This window comes from Carya illinoinensis, chromosome 6, assembly GCF_018687715.1.
Source record: "Carya illinoinensis cultivar Pawnee chromosome 6, C.illinoinensisPawnee_v1, whole genome shotgun sequence".
Classification (NCBI taxonomy): Eukaryota; Viridiplantae; Streptophyta; class Magnoliopsida; order Fagales; family Juglandaceae; genus Carya; species Carya illinoinensis.
In genome coordinates, this window is record NC_056757.1 from 30,599,125 (window position 1) to 30,621,063 (window position 21,939).

Consider the following 21,939-nt stretch of genomic DNA (forward strand, 5'->3'; position numbering starts at 1 on the left):
ATGCCCTCGATCAGGCACACCCACTCCTGAATGTGCTCAGTCACCAGATTTTTTGAGGCAATGACTACTCTTGTCCTTGTTTGTAGAAACCTGTCGGCTAGTAGAGGTGTCAGGTGATTCCTGTTCGGCGTGTGCTATTCAGCTGCCTTCGTAGCTAGGCTTCTTGGGCCTAGTCTGGCTTGTCCTGTTCCTTGCCTTTGGGCCCTAGGTCTTCTTGGGCTCCGGAGTCCTAGCCCTCAGGCCCAGCCTGACTCTAGGAATAACTCCAGTAATAATAATGTTAAAAAATTAAATTTAAATAATTTTTTAACTTTATAATACTTTTAATTTAACTTTCTTTCTCATTTTCCTAAACGTAAATTTTAATAAAACATTTTCACTTAAAATTATTTCACTATTACTAATAAAATTTTGAAATAGTCCGGGTATGCAAAAGATGCCCTTATAGAAGCTGTTAATTTTACAAACTATTGTCAATTCTTTAGATAAAGGAGGGTGAACAACCGATGATTGTACTCACAGCAACTTTGCTGAAAAAACAACTAAAGCATCTTGAACATATTTTTACTTATTATTTTATTATTATTATTATTATATTTTTGACGTACAGTTTATATGAGATGGACTCGTCATCAAACCGGCAAAGAAAACACAGCTTTCAGAACCCGATAGATTTGTACGTGTTTGCTGCAACTCCATTACGAAAGAATGCGTCTTCTCTGTTTCTTTAAGCAATGCCTCTCCGTATTCTCCATCAATTCCTACCTCAAAACCTCCATTTGCTTTTTTTTATTCACTATTCTTAAGCCTAAACTCTAAGGAACCCACGAACTACCACCCATACGACGTTCCAACCATATGACTCTGATATAAGCCTTCATATATACAGCGTTTTTTTTCCTTCTATTTGGAACCAAACCCGAAGACCCATTTACATTTTCGGTTGTTTTCGGTCTTGGGCATTGCGTTTGCAGGTAGAAAAATGAGGACTGGTGGGTGGGTTTTTGCTGTTCTTATCGTCTTCGGTTTTGTTTGGAGGATTGGTGCGGAACGGAATGTGCGTACAGAGCGAATCTCAGGTGATTTCTTGTGGTGGTTTTCTTAATTACTTACTGGAATTTTAAGGCGTTCTTTTGTTCATTTTACGCTCAAACTGTTTATATTCTAACTTTGAGGTTTCTACTATTGGTAGAAATGTAGAAACTAGTAATTATGCCCTTCTGCTTCACAGGGAATTGAGTATTACGTTTTTTTTTTTTTTTTAATTTCTCCCATTTGGCATTTGTAATCTATACTTCCATTCTAAACAAGGTGCGTGTATAATTACATCAGTGAAACAAAGAAAAGAGGGGCTTCGGTTGGTTCTTGCAGAAAAATCTATTTTGGGCGCATCTTGCAGAAAACTTAATTAGAGAATAAAGCCTCTTAAAAATGGTTTTTTAGAGGCTTCAGTTAAGCACTCGTAAGTGTATTTTGTAATTTAATTCATCCACTAATCAAAAGTTTCTGGAACCCGGTTGTGAAATCGTTTTCTAGATCTTGCTTCATATCAGGTTCTAATGTCACGATGGTTATACAAATTGGACTCCATTCAGCTGTGTATTTTAAGGGTGATTTGGACCGAGGTTATTGCACAAAAGTGCATGTTATTGTCTTCACTGAATGTGTACTGCGGAGAACTCCATGTTATGACACGTGTGTATTGTATCTTAGAAGGTCATGATAATAGTGTTTATACGTGTATACACGATTGAAATTGCTTACTTTGAGAGGGCCGAAGTTCGATTTTCCTCAAAAGATTTTGCTATGATAACATATGTGACCCCACATTGTTGCTACTATCCTCTATTCACTGGCAATATGTAATTTATCTGTTGCTTCCATTTGTGAACCAGTTCTAAATTGTATGGACTAAACTGATTAATAATTAAGAGAAATGATGGAGAAATTAGATTTGAATTCTAGTTGCTAGATACTGTTTATATTTAGGCTCAATCTCAAAATCAGTTGATTGATGTTTTTGTTGATTTTATAAGGGCATGCCAGCTTTTATTTGTTCGTTTTCATGCTCATCACCCTGTGGTTATGATGCTTGATAAATGAAGATCCTGATTACTGCTGAATGTTAACATTGTGAAAATATGTAGCTTCTTTTCTGTTGGTTTTCATTGTGGAAATATTGGCATGATGTGATTTCAAGTATTGTGGATCTGTATCTATCAATCTCCTTGCTACATCACCTGGGCTTATTTCTTAAATCATGGAGATTTAAACGAGTCTAGGTTTACTGGACCTGATTGACTTACTTGGACTTTGAGCCATAAATCTTAGCTGTGGTTAGTTTAAATGATGCAGGAAGTGCTGGTGATGTCTTGGAAGATGATCCAGTAGGAAGGCTGAAAGTTTATGTATATGAGCTTCCAAGCAAATACAACAAAAAGCTTCTTCAGAAGGACCCTAGATGTCTGACCCATATGTTTGCTGCTGAGATCTTTATGCATAGGTTCCTCCTATCCAGCCCTGTTCGAACCCTTAAGCCTGAAGAAGCAGATTGGTTTTACACCCCAATATACATCACTTGTGACCTCACACCAACTGGCTTGCCATTGCCCTTCAAGTCTCCACGGATGATGAGAAGTGCAATACAGCTCATCTCTTCAAATTGGCCCTATTGGAATCGAACAGAGGGGGCTGATCATTTCTTTGTTGTGCCCCATGACTTTGGAGCCTGCTTTCATTATCAGGTAAGAAACTTCATTTTCGTAACTTCTGAAAACCATCATTCTTTTTCAGTGGAGGGGGTGGGGACTGGGAATTGAAGCTGTGGCTGGATGTATGGATGGTATTTGTGTTGGTAATCCTCTCCAAGTGCATAATGAACATGGAAAGTAGACACCTCTTGTTTAGCTAGTCAAGTGTGAAATTTATACAAAAGTTTATTTGATTGAAGAATATATTCAACTTATATATATATATATATATTTTTGATAAGTAGAATATATTCAATTTATATATGGCAGCTTCAGTTGTGTCGTGTCAACATTGGTATTGGTCTGGCCTGTCATTTCAACACAGGAAGGTGTCCAGATGACTCTTGGATTTTTCTTGGCCAAACATTGAAATGGACATTTGCTTTAAACTCTGGATTGGAATGGTGTAATGTAGCATGAGGAAACTTAAAACGTTCATCTTAGTGAGAATAAGAAAGTTGATATTTGCACTCATTTAAGAATGGGCTAATGTTGTAAATGTGAAATCATGGATGCTTTCAACTTTTTAAGCCATGGACCTAGCTGCCTCAATCCTCTTGCCTCTCTTATATTTGGACTAGTATGGTGTTGTTAACATGTAATCAGGTTTTGGTGTGGGTGCATAAGAGCTCTGTTTTAACAATTGTAGTGAAAGAAACAGAAAAAAGGAAACTGTTGTTATATTTAAGGTCATGAAGAATTCTCTTCCCCCCACCCTCTTTATCTTGGGTTCACTTCAACTGCAAGTGAAATCATGGCCACATCTTTGGTTGGGGATCTAACATACTGGTCATGACCAAACTTAAGGTTTTCTGTGTGTACTGTGTAGGAAGAGAAAGCTATTGACCGGGGCATTCTTCCATTACTTCAGCGTGCTACCTTGGTTCAGACTTTTGGACAACGTAACCATGTGTGCCTCAATGAAGGTTCAATCACTATTCCTCCATATGCTCCCCCTCAGAAAATGCAGACCCACCTGATTCCCCAAGACACTCCACGGTCCATCTTTGTCTACTTCCGTGGCCTGTTCTATGATGTTAATAATGATCCAGAAGGTGGTTATTATGCAAGGTATGTTCAAACCGAACTTAAACAGGTAGTTTTTATTTTTTAATAAATTAAGACTTTGGTTAGGTGCAATTTCGTTCCCAATCTAACCATTCAAAGCTGCCTAGATATTATGTAAAAATATAAGCTTTCATTAGATGCAAAGTCACGCTGCTTTGATGGCAATCGCGAAGTTGCTGCCTGATCTCTGACTGTGCTAGCTTTAATGAATAGGATAACGCCTAATGTAGTTCAACGAATATAGAAAAGTTTTTACACCGAAGTAGGAAATATGTACCGGTTGATTTTTCTGATAATATTTTTGAAGAATAATGCCCCTGGGATCTTTCTACATAGGTTCCTCCGTGTGAACCGTAGTTAATGTTTCTGACCAGAATTTTTATAGAATAATTTTTGTATTCCTTTAATTTGATGGAATACTTCTTGTGTGCTATCAAATGACATGGTGTTCTTATCTGGCTCTGGGTTCAACCTCAACCTCAAAATGAAAAGGTCACGTAACATTTTAGACCTTTTTAATGCTTTCATCTAATTGCAGGGGTGCAAGGGCAGCAGTTTGGGAGAACTTTAAGGATAATCCACTTTTTGACATCTCCACTGATCACCCAACCACATATTATGAGGACATGCAACGAGCTATATTCTGTTTGTGCCCTCTGGGGTGGGCCCCATGGAGTCCTAGGCTTGTTGAAGCAGTGGTTTTTGGTTGTATTCCTGTGATCATAGCAGATGATATCGTTTTACCCTTCGCCGATGCCATCCCATGGGAGGAAATCGGAGTGTTTGTGGCTGAGGAAGATGTCCCTGATCTAGATACCATTCTTACATCTATACCTCCAGATGTAGTCCTAAGGAAACAAAGGCTGCTTGCAAATCCATCCATGAAATGGGCAATGATGTTCCCACAACCCGCACAACCAGGGGACGCTTTTCATCAGATACTGAATGGGCTGGCTCGCAAGTTGCCACATGACAAGCATATTTACTTGAAGCCTGGAGAAAGGATCTTGAATTGGACTGCAGGACCTGTTGGGGACCTCAAACCTTGGTAATGAAGGCATTGATTTGTATATTCCTGACAAAGGTGTCGACCTGTACCAGAGATGTAATTTTCTCTGTTTCTGGAACTTATGATTTTTGTAGAGATGGATGCATACATCCTTTCAGGAAATTGGAATAGGAGATGCATATTTTTCCCTGTGCATCGGCTAATTCATAATTTCTTACATTTTGGTTTTTGGTATTAGTTTCAATATCCATTTTTCTTGAGGAAAGTATGAGTGCAATTATGAAAGATAACTGGACTAAATACATGTTAAGAGTTTATAAACGAGTTCTTGATCATGCCGTTCGGATTGTAGGTACCTAGCAATTCTATGATGGCAAGCATCAAGAGAATTCTATATTGCAAGATGCCATATCCTCTGCTCTAAGTTAAAATTCTGATTAAATATATTTTCTCCTTTAAACCATCGTGCGTTACATCTCAAACAATCAGAACTGAAACATTGACCTCATATTTAAATTTTTTGAGTTACACCCAGAGCCAGAAGTAATTTCAAGCACTATGTGCAAGACAGTCTAAAAACTAAAGTGGGTTTCTGTTTTGGGTTCATGTTCTTGGCAAAACCCAATGGATTATAAGATCTTGACAAGAAGGTTACAGAATGTTAGAGCCAAGCAGTGCTCCAGGCGACTGCGTTTGGATGTAAGAAGGTTGGTTGGTCTGAACCCAAAAAAGATTGAACTCTAGTTGTTAGAATTGAATTTGATCCGTACGATTATGAACAATTAAACAACATAGAATGTGCTCTAACAGTGTTTCTTTCTTCCAAACTTTCAACGACTTTCAGATTGCTGGTTCCCCTTGCGATGGCTATTCCACCTAATAAACTGAACTGAAGGTCTTTAAAAGATGGATAATAGTAGTGGGAACGGCAATTGCAAAGACACGTTTGCGGATCTCCATGTTACATACGATCGGTAAAGATTTTTTTATTATAAATAATAAAAGTAGTTAGATTCAAAGCCACCATAATCATATTATATATTAAATATTATATGTTAAAAAATAATTCGTACAATCTTAAATACACGGCACAAAAATAATATATAAAATATCGGATTTATATAAAAAAAATTATTTTTATAAAAAATCCCTATTTTTGAAAATATTACAAAAAGTTTACGCATCCAAAAACAATATTTAACATTACTGTAATATATTATATGATATTATATATTATATAGTCAATATTTTGTTATTACGGTTTCAATCTCAAAAGTTGAGAATATAAATTGACCAATTATATTAATAAAATATATAAAAAAAAAATTATGTAAAACTGTATATAGAGTTTTAATTTATAAATTATATAAAAATAAATTACAATACCTTTTCTTTTCATACATTGTCGGATAGTCCAATATATTTACATCGTCCGCGGCGTGGCGTAATAAAACTATAAAAACATCTCACTCTCTGTCTCAACTACCGCCTGTCTCTCTCGGTTCTGCCTATTCCAGTCTGTATCCTTTGATCTACCATGGCAACCATTTCCAGGCTCCCCACACCGAGTCCTGCGCCTTCTGCCTTGTCCACGCTGAGACCCAGATCTTCTCAGCCTAAGATTTTGATCGGCTTCTACAGCGGAAGCACTTTCAACGCCAAAGTTTCATCTTCCAAGTTGGCCGTTCGGAGTAACCCTGCTATCAGGGGCCCTTTGGTGTATGTTTTTTTTGGTCACTTTTATTGATTAGGTTTTTTTTTTTTTTTTTTTTTTTTTTTTTTTTTTTTTTTTTTTGTAATTTTTTTACTGGCAATGTTGTTGTCTTGGTCTTCATATGTCGCACCGTGGTGAATGGTTGGCAGCTGTTAATTTATGTTTATGTTTTTGTTTGTGATTTATTTTTTCCTTGTGATCTATGGATTATGTGGGATCTTCATTTTTTTTGGGATTGGATGTCACTATTCTATGTTTCATTGATATGCTCAATAGCCATCTCTAGGTCCTTAGTGGATTATTATTACATTTTTTATTTTTTTTAATTTTTTTTAATTTTTATAAATTCCATATTTCGTAATGTGGCATTCACCCTTATTTGTTTTGTTCCTTTTTCAAGACAAGCACAATTGATTTCTGTGTTACTATCCTCAGAGGCTCTGAAACATGGTAAGAGGGAAGATCTCCGCTATTTTCTATCCCGCGTTAAACTATAAACTTAAGGTGGTTGCTTGATCTCGATGTTTTTACCGAGTGCACTTTCTTTATGATCTGGTTACATGTTTGACTAAAAAGGCCGTGCATGTTGAATTCTTCTCAAGTTCTTAAAGATTGGTGCGTTTCCACCAAATGACTCATCAATATTACTGGCGTTTTAGCATAATCAATCCCATGCAAATGCATTATTGTGTATTTCTGTTCTTCATCCAATCATTAGACGTACTTGGATACAATTTCTCATGGTTCTTGACCACGAGCCTCAATTTTTAGTGGATTGCATTTACATATCAGTACTTGGCCTTACATATTATTTGCGCATTGCTCATAATATGTAAATTACTCATTAATTGACTAAGTCTCTAATCATTATATTCTTTGAGTTGATTGTAGTATGTGGTATTTTCTTGGCAATTCTCTTCTCTTAATTGTATTTCTCATGCCCACAAAAGTAGAAACTTTGTATTCTCATATTAAGTTTTTCTAACAGTGTCAGATGTTCCCAAGTTGGAAATGGAAGTCCAGCAAAGAGAACAGTTCTTCATGATCTCTACGAGAAAGAAGGGCAGAGTCCATGGTATGATAACCTCTGCCGACCTGTTACGGATTTGCTTCCTCTGATTGCAAGTGGTGTTAGAGGTGTAACTAGCAACCCAGCGGTAATTATGCATAATATTATCAATTTTCTAATGCGTAGAAGTTTTTAAATCAAATGATACCTTGGTGAAGGCAGGGGATTGAAATAAAAAAGATCGTTTGTACTCAGATTGTATATTTAGATGCTTCTTATGTGGTTTTTTCCCTTGTAACTAAATGTTTAGTATTCATGATTGCAGATCTTCCAAAAAGCAATATCGTCTTCAAATGCTTACAATGATCAGTTCAGGTATATTGATTTTTAAAACAGTTGCTGATATTAACTTTAAACAGCTAAATCTAGTTTAAAAGAACTTGTGCCCTATAGCCATGCCAATACTTGAGAGATCATGATGGAGTGAATGAGGTTTTAACTTTTGGTTGTGTTACCAAAATGTCTTAAACTAATGTTTGAGGTAAAGGAGGTATAAAACTACAGTACAATAGGCTTTTCCCCCTTTTTGTGGCCTGATGTATACATAACTCGCGTGGTCTGCTAGTTGCTGCTGGCTCTTGATATCGAGAAATGACATGTGCTGTTCTTTGATATTGTAATTCTAGCTTCTCCTTCCAGAACAAGTCTATCTGACCGTACTTCATATGGCTTTGCCTATTCTTTCATTAATACACTTTGATTACTTATAAAAAAAAAAAGTCTATCTAACCTTAAGTTATTGACATATTTAGGGAACTTGTTCAATCGGGTAAAGACATAGAATCTGCGTACTGGGAGCTCGTAGTGAAGGATATTCAAGATGCATGCAAACTTTTTGAGCCAATATATGATCAAACAGATGGTGGTGATGGATATGTTTCTGTTGAAGTTTCTCCCAGACTTGCTGATGATACTAAGGGGACTGTAGAGGCTGCAAAATGGCTCCACAAAGTGGTTGATCGCTCCAATGTTTACATAAAGATTCCTGCTACAGCTGCCTGTGTTCCTTCAATTAAGGAAGTTATTTCACTTGGCATAAGTGTCAACGTGACAGTAAGTAGTTGTTTATTCTACTCATCAATGCTTAGCTTAAAATAAATAATCCATAAAATTTTCACACAGTAGATTTTCTTGGTTTTGCTTTATTCGGTTGTGTTTTACCATCATATTGACTTGTCAATATCTATGGTCCATGACTTACTGTTATACCATTGATCTTAAGAGGTTATGATGGTAAAGTGATTCTATTAAACAGGGCTCATTTGGCCCTTAACAAATGTGGTAGTATTTGTATAGAGTGGCATCATCTCTTCGGTTTAAAGAGGCTTTCAAAGTATGAAGAAAACGAAGATCAATAGTAATTGGTTATTTTAATTTAAGCAACAGATAACAGTCGTAGTCTTATTAACATGTATATAGATTTTCTTAGTTGCGTTGCAATTTTCTGTGGTACCATTCTAACCATCTCCTGTTGTGTATGCACAGCTCATATTCTCTCTTTCTAGGTATGAAGCAGTCATCGATGCTTACTTGGATGGCCTTGAAGCTTCGGGGCTAAGTGACCTCTCCAGAGTTACTAGTGTTGCTTCCTTCTTTGTCAGTCGAGTTGATACCCTCATTGACAAAAAGCTTGACAAGATTGGAACCCCAGAGGCCCTTGATCTTCATGGAAAGGTAAACTATATTGCAAATACTTGATCATTCTGTGGAGGAATTAGAATCTAGAAGATAGGATTTGCTAATTTCATGGAAAATTACTGTTTTTTAGGCCGCAGTTGCTCAAGCAGCCTTGGCATACAAGCTCTACCAGAAGAAATTTTCTGGTCCAAGATGGGAAGCTCTGGTGAAAAAAGGTGCCAAGAAGCAGAGGCTGCTGTGGGCCTCAACCAGTGTTAAGAATCCTGCTTACCCTGACACCTTATATGTGGCTCCTCTCATTGGACCTGATACGGTAAGCCAACTAATCTCTTATACGTCAACTAGTGAATATACATTGTATAACTGAGCCCTTGGATGAAAATCAGAGTCTAAGCTCCTGATTTTCAAGCTTGATTTTGTTAAATTCAAATTTCAATCCCGTTTAAATTCTTTGGCATTTTTCTTTTGCAGGTTTCAACCATGCCCGACCAAGCTTTTCAGGCATTTATCGATCATGGTCTCGTTTCTAGAACAATTGATTCAAATGTATCCGAAGCTGAAGGCGTTTACAGTGCACTCGAGAAGTTGGGCATCGACTGGAGCAATGTTGGCTCGCAGCTCGAACTTGAAGGTGTGGATTCTTTCAAGAAAAGCTTTGACAGCCTGCTGGATACCCTGCAAGAGAAGGCAAACTCTCTTAAATTAGTGAGCCTGTGAGCCTTGTGGTTTCGCTTATGACATGTTTATTGTCTGATCTTTACGTTAATAAAACTGGTGGGCGCCGTATCCCGCTGTAAATGTAGTTGAGGGGACTGAATTGTAAGACGATTATGATATATTCATGTATGACTATGCTTCGTGGGAATGTAAGGTTTGAAGGATCAATCATCTTTGATTGGATCATGTGTAGTGAAAATGACGCCAGATAAAGCAAAAGAAAACACAAGCAAATCAATCACACGATACAAAATTAATGTGATTCGACAACGTCTCTACATCTATAGAGTTGTAAAAGATTTTATTGTATTAAAGAATTACAAAATACATTTTGGGGCAAAATTTTACCGTTCATAACACTTAGAATTTGCTATATTGTTCATTAAGTATATATTTATAGTGTCACATGGCGAAAATTTTAAATTTTTACTTTTTTACATTTTTCGCTCGAGTAAACTCTTTGTCCAATGTTTAATTGAGTGAGCCTTGGGCGAACTCTCTGCTTGAGCCACCTGCTGTGCGAACATTGAGTGAACTTTTTGCCTAGTACTTCTTGAGTCGCAAACAGTGCCAAAAGCGTCACTGAAAATCTGCAAAAAAATCGTAACACATCTTTGTTAGGTCGGGCCATCAAATTGGCCGACACACCAACAAACCAAGCTCACATCATGGTCATAATAATCAATAAAATATGCCGTATTTTTTCACCCATCTTAAAACAACTTCTACGAGGGATTGAGAGCCTCCTTGTTGAAGGATTAGGCCGAGTAAAAACTATAACTAAGAGAAATACAATCAAGTTCCCGATGCTTTTCTTTCAAAATATCCTAGAATATTGTAAATAAGATTGGGAAGGATCTCAGTATATCAACATATAATATAAGAATTCAAAACAATATGAAAAATCCTGAACGACAAAAATAATTATCTTCACAATTTGGGGGAGGCTCTCCACACCAATGCTGACTTTTAGAAGTTAATTTTCTTTTATATGTGACATTAAATAATTTAAAAGTTAATTATTATATTTAAATTATTTACTAAATATTTAATACACGTAAAAAAAATAAAATAAAGAAAACGAAGAATAATATTTTCCGTAGATAATGTTTTGTTATATGTCAGTTTAGCTTAGCCATCTCTCAGGATACCACCTCCTCCTCCTTCCCTTTTACATGATAAATGAGGTATCCAGATTACAAAGAGATCACCGAATCAGGTCTTCAGTATAAGGTTACCTGTTGAAAAGTACATTACAAGGATTATATATTCAAATAAGAATGCAGGACCTAAGGATAGGAAAGGGGTCCATACCAAAGATGGGAGAGACTGTACTGGCAAGCCATTAACTTTGTCTATGCATTGCGCTGAATCATAGTACATACGTGAATTGAACCCCAATTCTGTGTGTGTGTGTGTGTGTGTGATTGTATCAGCCTCACATTATATTCGACAGTGTTGAAGCCTGCAGGATCATAGTGCCACCGGAACTGGGTTATCCTGAGAATGATTTTAACAACCCAGACCAACAACATTTTCGGTGATATTGGATCCTTTTGCTGATACTTGTATTGAACTTGTTTGAATCCTTACGAAGATGCAATACCAATGTGTTTGAAAGGGCCAACGAGCTTTGGATTTTGTACTGAGGAACAAAGGGCTGATAGACAAGACTCTTGTTCGATATTGAACTCCTAAAAGTCATATCAAACTGATTACCTGTGAGGGTCAGCATGCATCACGTACACTATGATCTGAACACAGGTTAATTTTTGTTTTGTTTTTGGAGAATGAGGACAATCCTCCGAGCTTTATTGATAAACCCTCATATTTGGCAGAAGAAAACCGTGGTTATAATAAAATAACCTTATTATCAAATAATTACAACCAATAAAAACTACCCAAATCATAAAGAAAACAGTAAATATTTTAGAAAAAAAATGCCAAATTAATCTGACATCAGATGAAAAAATCTTCCCTGTAGCTCTACTAAAACCAATCAAGTTAGGTTCCTCTTGACAATGCTTCCTTCCTTGCCTGCTTAGTCTCGCAACAGAAGAAATACAACTTAGCTTGGAGCCTTGGACTGAAAAGGATATGGCCTGGCATTTCTCTTACTTGCCCTCACTAAACCTTCCTCAATCGCACATAAGGTAAAAAACATTTGTCAAGGCACAACAAACCTTTAAGTCTTCTAGGAAGAAAACTCTCAGCCCGAAGATCCATAAATGAATTACGGGCTTCTTCTTTGACAAAATAATCAGCCACCATATTATGTTCTCGAAAAACATGACAAATTCGAGCATTAATACATGGTGCAGAAGGATTATGATCCACCAGAGAGACATAAAACATCATCATCTAGATGGAGGTGGAATATTATTTCCTTCCCTGGGAATCCAACTTTATGGCAAGTAGCTTTTCTATTGATTTTCTTACCACCGGTCCTTGCCTGGCAAAGTGCGAAGAAGCTAAGAAATTTACCAATCAGTCTGTGTAATTAGAATTTCTGTTTTGATTAGGCTTGTATTAGCAATATATCATCGTTAGCTATATTTCAATGGAGAAAGCCCGGACACTATGTTTATGCTATAAATGAAGCATTCAATTGTTGATCAGTGAGTTTGTTTTTGTGAATCTAATTAAATTGGACTCGAGGGTTATTCACAGAGCATGAGCATATTTCCTTTCCCAAGTGCTTAAAAGCTAACCAAAAGTCAAAATCAAAGCTTCAATCTCTAATGATAAAGGAATACAAATTCATGCAAAGAGCCCCAATTTTTGGCAGTTGGAACTAAAACAAAACCACAAGCTACAATAATAACCATAATTTTTAAGAAAACTAACAACAAAGGTACCAATCCAACTAAAGAGAGCAAGACCATTCTGGAAACACAGATGAGTTAAAAGTATGAAAGGAGGGACCAGATGCGCACAGCACAGAGAGATAAAATCCCTAGATTAATTAACAGAAAGCTCCCGCCGCTTGTACCGCACCATCACCTTTCCTTTCACACCCACAACCATGGCATTCCAATCAATCTCAGGAAAAGGTGATACAAGCTCCAACTCAAAGTTCCTCAGCAAATGGCTCCATATTGCCTTTATCTGCAGGTATGCAAAGGGCTCACCAAGGCAACCATGCCTGCCACCTCCAAATGAAATATATGAGAATGCCCCTGCAACCTTGTCTTCTTCTCTGCCAACGGCAAATCTGTCAGGATCATAACTGTCTGGATTCTTAAATATATGAGGAAGGCGGTTCGCAAAAGCTGGTGATGTGGCAACTATGTGGCCCTTTGGGATGTCATATTCTTTTCCATCTCGGGTTGTCACACTAAAATCACTATGCGAGCTACGTAGCAGCATAATCAGTGGTGGGTGGAGTCTCAAGGCTTCCTTAATACACCGATACAGGACATCCATCTCCGACAAGATATCATGATCAACCTTACTCCCATGCTTTCCCATCAGGTTTTTCTGCTCCTCCAACACAGCAGATAGGTACTCCTTGTGACGCATGAGATAGGCGCCAGTCCAAGTGGAGGTGATGGAACTTGTGTGCTGCCCAGCAAATAGAGCAGCGATAAGCAAGCCAGTGACCTCTGCCTCAGTTGTCGGGCGACCATCTTTGTACTTTGAGTCAATGAAGCACTGCAACATGTCATTCTCTGCATTTCCACCATATTTACGGGAGTGGATAATGTTTCCAAAGATTTCTGCAAGCTTCTTGCGGGCCTGGTCACGTCGTCGATGAGCAGGAATGGGCAGGTATGGAAAGATAACACTAATAGGGAGCATTCCATTGTCGAGGTCATGGAACAAGGCAGAAACATCATCAAATAGCTTGTCACGAACTTCTCGGCCCAAGAGACATCTACTGGCTGTGAGGATGATTAGATGCTCCAGCTCATACTTTATATCCACTTCACCGCTGTCTCCCCACTTCGAGAAGTAGTCCTGTCCATTGCCAAATGAAAAAAAAAATAGGCTTATGGAATGATCAATCCTGTTGAGCAAGGTAGAATGCAAAATCTAGGAAATAAAAGAACCTCAAATCAATAAACTGCTGAAATGCTACGTCACACAACTGTCATCAAGAGCGCATGAAATAATATTAAATGCACTGCATGACTTAGCTGATAGTGGGGAAAATTAGAAGACCTCAATGTGTAGCTTTAAAATGGTAAATAATATTTTGTAGATTAAAGACGCTAACAAAGCTTAACTACTCCCAAAATAATGCAGACGTTTTCTATCTTCCACAAATCCTCGCCTACGCTGGTACTTATTTTGCATTTGTTTCCTGCATACAAATACGCATCTCTTCACCAGAAATAATCCTTAACCATTTTGAGTGAATCATTTCATTTTCTTAGGAATCTATGCCCCATTCTGCATGCCTCAAAAGGCTTTTAAATTACCAAACTAACGGGAGAGATAAACATCATAAGCAGCATGAAACGTATGCAATCTGGTGTCTTAACAAAGTTATGGTAAAGATTTCTAAACCATATGAATTCCTAAGCACTTGTAAAGATTTATCCTCTCAGTTTGTTCATTTCGCCACAATCCAAAACGCCTCTATGATTTTATTTCAATCAATACTAGAAGTATATGATCGGGTAGCTTCATAGAGAATTGCCTCAGGAGTAGTCTACATCTCAAGAAAATTACATCTCACCTAACAAGCCCTTAGGATCTTCCAGTTTAATTTATAAATAGCCACCAACATGAGGAAGCATCGTAACAGCAAATCTATCGTATTCAAGGGGGTCACTTACCTCTGCTTCTGCAACCATCTGATCGACATATCCCTTCAGTTTGTTCACTCTCAAGGACTCCGTAAAGAAACGAAACTGCTCTTGCCGCACCGAGTAATCGACATCAAATACTACTCCTGGGCCGAAAGTTGGCACATTGAACTGGTACACCTCCTGCTGGCTAAGATCAGACTCGGAGGCTTTAAAAAAGTGTGCCGAAACCTCGGGACCAATCAAGAAAGTAATCTTCTTGTTGACCACATTCACTGTGAATACACTCCCAAGCTTCGGGTACTCCTCTCTGAGCATCACGATCGGACCTTTCATGAAGCGGACGAGCCCACCGATCACGGGCCATGACTTGAGAACTGGAGGGAGACGTTTTCCCGATCTAGGCACTATTAGCGCAGAAATTAGCTTCGCCACCACTAAAGTGGCCACAATGAGAAGCCCCATATTGAAAAATTTGTTATCCGCATCCATCGTGATCTTCAATGGGCAGAATTATATCGACGAGATTCGACTGAAAATCCAAATCCAAACACAAATAAACATGAATATTTACCGATCAGATTTAAGAAAATTACAAAAGATCAGATTTAAGAAATTCTTGATTTGAATTATCTCGTATATCATTGATCCGGAATTTGAAAATCTTCAAATTTTTTTTATCTTCTCCCCTCGCATTTCTCGGTAACCAAACGGAGAATAAAAGAAGGCTAGAACTATTTTACACTTAAAAAGGGTGCAATTATGCCTGCGTACCTGATTTCAGAGTAATGTAGCAGAGAGAGAGAGATAAGGAGGGAGTTGGGAATTGAGGGTTGAGAGGGAGGCAGGCAGAGAGGCCGACAAGTAGAAGAGGGAGTGTGATTAGATCTTTAGCTAATTACTTAGCATCGTCATTAATTATAAAGGGCTGAGCAAAAGAGTGCGTGACCGAACCGAGCCGAGCCGTGGGTCGAGAGCTCCGGTCAGAGCAGTAACCTAACCCGGGTTAACTTTGTTTAGTTGTCTTTGATTAGCTGTGCCCGTAGGATCTGCAAAACGGTGGGTCTTTCGGTCTTGTTTCAAACGTGTGCTGTCTTGAAGGGGAGCACGTGGCAACTTCGACTGAAGAGAGAGAAGGACAAGACACTCGACGACTAGAGACTAGGGCGTAGCAACAGAATAAGCGGACGTGGGGACCAAGTGGCAGTCTGGCATCTTGTATTGATTTTTTTTTTTAAGTTTGGAAAATGATACCAACGCAGCATTTTCATAATACATTATTAAATAATTCATAAAAATATTATTATTTTACAATATAATTACGAAAACAGTTGTAGGCTTAGTGTTATTTTAAAAATTTTAATTTTGGTTCCTCTCCTCTGAAGACTCGGTCGGCTATCCTAATGTTGATAAAAAATTCTATTTATTAAATTCTTATTTTATTTTCATTTACTATAATAACATAATCTTATCCATTTATCTGTGAATTTTTATTTGAAAAAAAATAAAACATCATATAAGAATGATACAAACTATACATTTTAGGTAATAAAATGAATGGAGCCTGCTACGTACACAGAAGATTTTTACCGAAATGCTCTACCGATAAGTGTAATTGTCTTTTTTTATTTTTTTCACTTTTTATTTTACCATTTTTTAAAATTATTTAAACATTTTTAAAAAATAAAAAAAAATCACATATTCATTTAAAAACATTTATTTAATCACTAAGTTAAAAAAAAAATGGGTAGAAATTGTTTGTGGAAATAGTATTTGAAAAATGATAAACTTACTTCTAATTAACAACTTATATACAACTATGTAATAAAATAATATTATTTTAAATTTTACTTTGACTTTTTTTTTTTTATGTGTTTAAATATAATAAAAAAATATTATTATATTTAAAGTTGTGTATAAATTATGAATTGATTGTTGGTGTCATTACCCATAGTATTTTCCATTAGATTAGCATGGGATGGTAAGGGATCTTGGCTCATATCATCATAGTTAATCCTATTTCTAAATTGTCTACTCAAAATAAGAGTGGAATGATGGATGATAGGCAGTCCAAAACTTGACACCCTTGAATCAATGACAACACGAGAACGTTGTTACGAGAAGCCTTGTGACGATTTTAATGCAAGGACTGCGGATCGAAGGTTGTTACACTCGACCAAATTCTAAGCTGTTTCAACTTCAAATCAAGGTGTTGTTTTGGTTCTCAACCGTTGTTTAACGGTTGGATAATAAATTAAATAATGGAAGGCTTTGGAATGGCTTACCCCATTGGCTAATAAAAGGTGCAAATGCGATCGAGTTGGTTCTCGTTGCTACGTTCTTCGGTGTCGCAAAGCGAGTTTTCCCTTTCCGCCACCTCCCCTTCGCAGCTTCGTTGTGACCGTCACGGGTTAATGGGCTCTGCTTCGTACCAACCATAGAGACAACAAGATATGATTTTCACGGTAGATCACTTTCAAATTTCCATCCCGGCGGCATGCGCAGCCCGCAAGCACAGCGATAAAACATTCCGGCCTCGGTCCCACACAATCGGGCCAACATTGAACGGACTCTCAGATCCCAAAGCCTTCGAGTCCACCTCTATATCTAATGACCGACCAGGGAAGTGAGTTTCTCCGTCTTTTGCATTTTTCACAGACACCTCACATGCGCAACATAATACTCACTTGGTCTGAGAATCAATTTTGCAGATGCGAGTGTTTCGACTTGTACAAAGACCTGGTTCCTTATGGGAAGGCATGGTCTTGGCAGCGAAGAATTGTTAGTGACAAGATGACCTTGATTGAAAGAAAGCAAGATTGTCCTGATACGCTAATCATTCTACAGCATCATCCTGTGTATACATTGGGCACTGGGAGTTCCGAAGAGTATCTGAATTTCGACATCAAGAATGCTCCCCACGATGTTTACCGAACCGAGCGTGGCGGCGAAGTCACCTACCATGGCCCTGGCCAGGTACAAATTAAGAACCATGTACCACAATTTTATGACTGCATGTCATCTAATTAAATATAAATACTAATTTTATTTATGATGGCATTTTATAATAAGGCGGATGCACAATGTGTCCACTCCGAGACTCCCTGACAAATTAACAATTCCTCATTTTATAGCATAATTCTCAATAAAGTTTGAAAATTTCTTTTGGCTGGGGAAGAAAGTTCGAGTATCGGATGGGTAACTTCTTCTTGAATTATCCGAATTGTACTTATAGAAAACTCCTTTCCGATGACTTGTGCACCTCCGAGTCGAGACTTTGTTCTGGGATGCCCAGTGTGCCAGTAACAAAAAAGGGTTAAGTTTTTTTTCCATTTTTAATTTAGCGTGTCCGTAGGGCATTCTCTTAATTTTTGTATTTTGTTCCAAAGTTTTAATGTATGTGTGTTGGACTGTAGGTAGTTCTGTACCCAATTATCAATCTCCGAAATCATAGGATGGATCTTCATTGGTACCTCAGGGCACTTGAGGAGGTGGTCATCCGCGTTCTTTCTACAACATTTTCTATCAAGGCATCTCGGCTTAAGGGTTTCGCTGGCGTTTGGGTTGGTAAGTTTCATAATCCTTCCATTTTGTTGTAGTTCTTTGCATAATGTATGTTCTCATTTTTTATGCAATACTACTTAGTTTAAACTATCAGTATTCGGGTATATCAAGCAATACGCTGATTTTTACCTGAGTTCCTAATAGTCCTAATCCATGCTTGTTTGGTGTTTCCAAACAAACTGTCATAACTGTGGCTTTTAAATAGAGTAACCTCTTCTGTTATGCCCCATTTGGAAGTTGTGGGAAAAAAGAAAAAAAAAATGTTAAAGATCCATACTTAGTATTTTCCAACATATATTTTTTTGATAGGTAAAGCAAGAACTTGATTGATGAGAGCAATAGGCATAGCCTGTATTTTCCACCATATAATTGAACTCAGCATGTCTTGAAACTGTTTTTCTCATTTCTAAGAATAATGATAGCCTTACCACTATTTTACCACTTTTTTTAATTTTTTAATTTTTTTAAAAATTTTTCTTTTACTTAATGATTAAGCAAGTGACTATCACTAAAATTATATATTTTTTAAATTTTTTCTTAATGGTTAAGGATGTTAAAAAAATACTTAAAAGAAAATGATAAAAAAATAAATACACTACAAGTGGTAAAACAGTGGTAAAAGAATGGTAAGTGTATCATTATCCTTCTTTTAATCCCTTACAAAGCATCACGAGTGAGTATTGAATAAGGCCGTATAGCGTCTTAAGTTTGATGTGCTCGTGCCATCTCTTACCAAATTAAGAGTAATTAATTAGATTTTTGAGAGGTTATGGATGAATTGTTTATACTACTTTTGCAATTATATTTTCTTGGTAAAAGTTGACTCTGAGATGCTGTAATTAACCAGAAACATGCCATAAACTCCTGAATATTTTCATTAACCTATATTTTCTGCTGAATTGAGGACCTGGACTTCCTGTTATTGATCTTAATACTCCCTGCTTCCATGATGCTGTTCTCCTTTATTTTTTGTTCTGGTAATTCAATGATAATAGCATGCAGTTATTGCCTCGTCAGTTTCTTCAACAGTTCTCTTTTTATCCTAGATTGAATTTGTTTGGGGGGGAATAAAATGCAGAGTGTTTTAAGTTATTTTCATTACCCTGATCTTTCTAGCTTGTTCAACATCACCTTAGGAGACAAGAAAGTGGCAGCCATTGGGATACGAGCTTCTCAATGGATAACATATCACGGCTTAGCACTAAATGTCACCACAGATCTAACCCCATTTCAGTCGATAGTCCCATGTGGGATAGGAAACCGTCAGGTTGGAACGATCAAGGGGTTGCTAGGAGAACTTCAGCAATCCACTGGATGTGTAAAAGCAGACGTACCTCATCCCAATGATTGCCAGCTTATTGATATCACTCACGCATCTTTGATCAAAGAATTTTCCGAGTTCTTTCAACTTGAAATTCATCATAAAACCATCCACATGTTGGAGTTTGAGGAAGCAACAGATATAAGCTCTCTAAGGAGAAACTAAACTGACAGATTCAACGCAGCATGCTGAAGTTATCTGGTCAGAAGAAGAAAAAAGATTTGTAGTGTTCTTGTTGCCTTCTCTCATAAATACCTGGATGAACTCAGCAGCAGAAAGTAAGTATCGTGCTTTAGATTATACTGGCTTCTACAACAAAGTTCTTTTCTACCATGCACAGTGAAACCCATTGCCAGATAGCCACAGAATTGTAACAGAGAATTTGACAGTCCTCTCTATATTTGAACATAATTGCTTCCCATCGAATGCTTGAAGATAATAAAAGAGATTTTTGTTTTTTTTAAGAACAGTAGAAATATAAAAAGGACTACTTTTTCCGTTTCATAATGCATTGTATACTTTGAGCACCCTGAAATTTTCCAACTTCCCGAATCAAGTTCGATTGAGACAAGGGCATGTCATCCTTTCATCCTGCAAAAGTAGGAAATTCTTGTTCTAGTAGTGACGTTCAAATAAAATGTAAACACGAAGAACATCACAAAATGAAATGAACCGTAGACGATCATGATATTTCTATAGCGTTTGAAGATGCATTCTGGCTTAGAGCGACATGGGGCATGGTTCAAGTGAAGTGCGGGATGGATAGAAAGAAAGGATGCGTCATTTTATGCAACAAAACAGCAAATCGTCTGCCTCTGTTTTGGAGAGGCTGCCATTTTCTGAAGTGCACATAACACATTCCAAATTTTTCTAATGAGTAAATACATATATGCACATTACATTCTTCAGAGTTTATTACTGGAGCCTCGAAGTACTCCACCCAGATGCTCCCGAGAAGCGCCGGTGATGGCAAATTGTGCAGTTGGGTCGGATCCATTACCCCTCCTGTCGAAACAGTACAAAGGGGCTTGCCACTGGGCATCCTCGAGCACCGCTCCCACTTCAAACGTCATGACATGTGCATCCATCCCTGCACATCTTTTACAATTCATGTTAAAAGACAAGTTTCGTTTCCGAACACACTGACTGAAACGGAAGATTTCTTTGGCGGCATGTTGTGTTTGTTTTTTAATATATATGAATACGTACCCGTGTAAAAAATCCAACGAACGGGCCTCTTGGAGACGACATCCTCGTAGTACCAAATGAAGTCCACCTTCTCCCAAACATTGCAGAGGAAGCCATCGACTCGGCGCTGACCCAGATAGTTGGCGCCGTCGAGCCAATTTGGGCGAAGAATACCCACCTCAAAGTGCAATGTCCTGCACTCTTTGTTCGAGTCCAATGTGTAGATGAAGGAAGTACCATTGTTCCATTCAAGGTCGTAGAGAAGCTTGCCCAGCTGGTTCTGTATGATGTTGAAGTTCCGGCCATTGGGCCAGTCGTACCAGAGATCGATTATCTGGAGGGAGCCGCTGTTGTTCATGAAGATTATGGAGTGGAATTGGTGCGGCCATGGGGCTGGTGTTGGGTATTCCTCTCTAGATTTGCAGAGAGAAATGGTGAGGAAGAAGAAGAGGAGGATGGATATGGTGATGAGTTTAGCTGCAGAGGCCATTGTCGATGCCCTCCTCGAAGCTTACGAGTCACAGAGCATCGGAGAGAGGGACGCGTGGTTGGTTTGTGGATTTCTTCTCAATATCTAGATTCTAGTGCTTGGTATAGATCAATGGCTGTGGCTGGGAGCTGAATAGGCTCAATAAAAATTCTACAATCATTCTCCGTCACATATATCCACACACACACACACACACATTTTATTTTTATCAAGTATGTAGTATAAGATAAAAATTAAAAAAAATTCAACTAATTTAAGAAAAATAAAATAATAAATTAAAATAAATCTGGTAATTATTTAATTAAAATAATTTCGCATTTCTTCTCAATCTTTGAATGTTTTCCAGAAATCTTTTTTAAAGAGAGAGACAATTGGACCTTTAGTGAGATATTTAAAAAAAAAAATACATTATATTCTAAAATTGTGTTGAATATTACTTTCACACCCAACGACAATCGTGTCAAAATCATGAATTAGGAAATGTGACTCGTCGGTTCCATATTTGTTGGTCTGAAACCAAGAAAAGATCACCACTCGGACTATGTTTGAATCAGTCTAAAACAGTAATTTTTATGATCAACACAATGACTTCACCCCTCTTCACAAAAGGCATCCAAAAAATCCTGCCCAAAAAAGTTCGAGGCGGCCGATGATCAC

At 37.6% G+C, this 21,939-nt stretch overlaps 5 protein-coding genes across 7 annotated transcripts; 3 read left to right on the top strand and 2 right to left on the bottom strand.

The window, feature by feature from the left end:
- The first annotated feature begins 658 nt into the window (after positions 1–658).
- LOC122313416 (probable beta-1,4-xylosyltransferase IRX10) lies at positions 659–5,046 on the top strand. Its single transcript, XM_043128395.1, has 4 exons — positions 659–1,079; positions 2,356–2,744; positions 3,580–3,821; positions 4,357–5,046. The coding sequence occupies exons 1-4, from the start codon at positions 983–985 to the stop codon at positions 4,868–4,870; spliced, it is 1,242 nt and encodes a 413-aa protein (XP_042984329.1). The 5' UTR covers positions 659–982; the 3' UTR covers positions 4,871–5,046.
- A 1,218-nt stretch (positions 5,047–6,264) lies between these two features.
- LOC122313417 (transaldolase-like) lies at positions 6,265–10,133 on the top strand. Its single transcript, XM_043128396.1, has 7 exons — positions 6,265–6,546; positions 7,530–7,698; positions 7,876–7,925; positions 8,363–8,663; positions 9,096–9,284; positions 9,379–9,561; positions 9,720–10,133. Exons 1-7 carry the CDS (start codon positions 6,365–6,367, stop codon positions 9,963–9,965), a joined length of 1,320 nt encoding a protein of 439 aa, XP_042984330.1. The 5' UTR covers positions 6,265–6,364; the 3' UTR covers positions 9,966–10,133.
- Positions 10,134–12,672: 2,539 nt separating this feature from the next.
- LOC122313495 (sterol 14-demethylase) lies at positions 12,673–15,655 on the bottom strand. The gene is made up of 3 exons (XM_043128560.1): positions 15,494–15,655; positions 14,750–15,251; positions 12,673–13,925 (listed from the first exon to the last, which is right to left on the bottom strand). The coding sequence occupies exons 2-3, from the start codon at positions 15,209–15,211 to the stop codon at positions 12,927–12,929; spliced, it is 1,461 nt and encodes a 486-aa protein (XP_042984494.1). The 5' UTR covers positions 15,212–15,251; positions 15,494–15,655; the 3' UTR covers positions 12,673–12,926.
- Positions 15,656–16,763: 1,108 nt separating this feature from the next.
- Positions 16,764–20,068, top strand: LOC122313496 (octanoyltransferase LIP2p2, chloroplastic-like). 2 transcript variants are annotated; one of them, XM_043128562.1, is made up of 4 exons: positions 16,764–17,345; positions 17,431–17,695; positions 18,136–18,286; positions 19,400–19,533. In XM_043128562.1, the coding sequence occupies exons 1-4, from the start codon at positions 17,173–17,175 to the stop codon at positions 19,417–19,419; spliced, it is 609 nt and encodes a 202-aa protein (XP_042984496.1). In that variant the 5' UTR covers positions 16,764–17,172; the 3' UTR covers positions 19,420–19,533. The 2 variants fall into 2 exon arrangements, with proteins under 2 accessions (XP_042984496.1, XP_042984495.1); XM_043128561.1 differs by having other exon boundaries at positions 16,773–17,345; positions 19,420–20,068.
- Positions 19,973–21,415, bottom strand: LOC122313497 (uncharacterized protein At4g14100-like). 2 transcript variants are annotated; one of them, XM_043128565.1, is made up of 3 exons: positions 20,814–21,415; positions 20,505–20,694; positions 19,973–20,195 (listed from the first exon to the last, which is right to left on the bottom strand). In XM_043128565.1, exons 1-2 carry the CDS (start codon positions 21,280–21,282, stop codon positions 20,510–20,512), a joined length of 654 nt encoding a protein of 217 aa, XP_042984499.1. In that variant the 5' UTR covers positions 21,283–21,415; the 3' UTR covers positions 19,973–20,195; positions 20,505–20,509. The 2 variants fall into 2 exon arrangements, with proteins under 2 accessions (XP_042984499.1, XP_042984497.1); XM_043128563.1 differs by lacking the exon at positions 19,973–20,195 and having other exon boundaries at positions 20,268–20,694.
- Between the last annotated feature and the right edge of the window lie 524 nt (positions 21,416–21,939).

Coding starts and splice junctions, on each gene's coding strand:
- LOC122313416 (XM_043128395.1), top strand. CDS start 983: ATGAGGACTGGTGGGTGGGTTTTTGCTGTTCTTATCGTCTTCGGTTTT. Junction 2,745..3,579: donor GAGCCTGCTTTCATTATCAG/GTAAGAAACTTC, acceptor TGTACTGTGTAG/GAAGAGAAAGCTATTGACCG. Junction 3,822..4,356: donor GAAGGTGGTTATTATGCAAG/GTATGTTCAAAC, acceptor ATCTAATTGCAG/GGGTGCAAGGGCAGCAGTTT.
- LOC122313417 (XM_043128396.1), top strand. CDS start 6,365: ATGGCAACCATTTCCAGGCTCCCCACACCGAGTCCTGCGCCTTCTGCC. Junction 6,547..7,529: donor GCTATCAGGGGCCCTTTGGT/GTATGTTTTTTT, acceptor TTTTTCTAACAG/TGTCAGATGTTCCCAAGTTG. Junction 7,699..7,875: donor GTGTAACTAGCAACCCAGCG/GTAATTATGCAT, acceptor TCATGATTGCAG/ATCTTCCAAAAAGCAATATC.
- LOC122313495 (XM_043128560.1), bottom strand. CDS start 15,211: ATGGATGCGGATAACAAATTTTTCAATATGGGGCTTCTCATTGTGGCC. Junction 13,926..14,749: donor AGATGGTTGCAGAAGCAGAG/GTAAGTGACCCC, acceptor GGCAATGGACAG/GACTACTTCTCGAAGTGGGG.
- LOC122313496 (XM_043128561.1), top strand. CDS start 17,173: ATGATTTTCACGGTAGATCACTTTCAAATTTCCATCCCGGCGGCATGC. Junction 17,346..17,430: donor TCTAATGACCGACCAGGGAA/GTGAGTTTCTCC, acceptor TCAATTTTGCAG/ATGCGAGTGTTTCGACTTGT. Junction 18,287..19,419: donor TTTCGCTGGCGTTTGGGTTG/GTAAGTTTCATA, acceptor ACATCACCTTAG/GAGACAAGAAAGTGGCAGCC.
- LOC122313497 (XM_043128565.1), bottom strand. CDS start 21,282: ATGGCCTCTGCAGCTAAACTCATCACCATATCCATCCTCCTCTTCTTC. Junction 20,695..20,813: donor TCGTTGGATTTTTTACACGG/GTACGTATTCAT, acceptor AAAGATGTGCAG/GGATGGATGCACATGTCATG.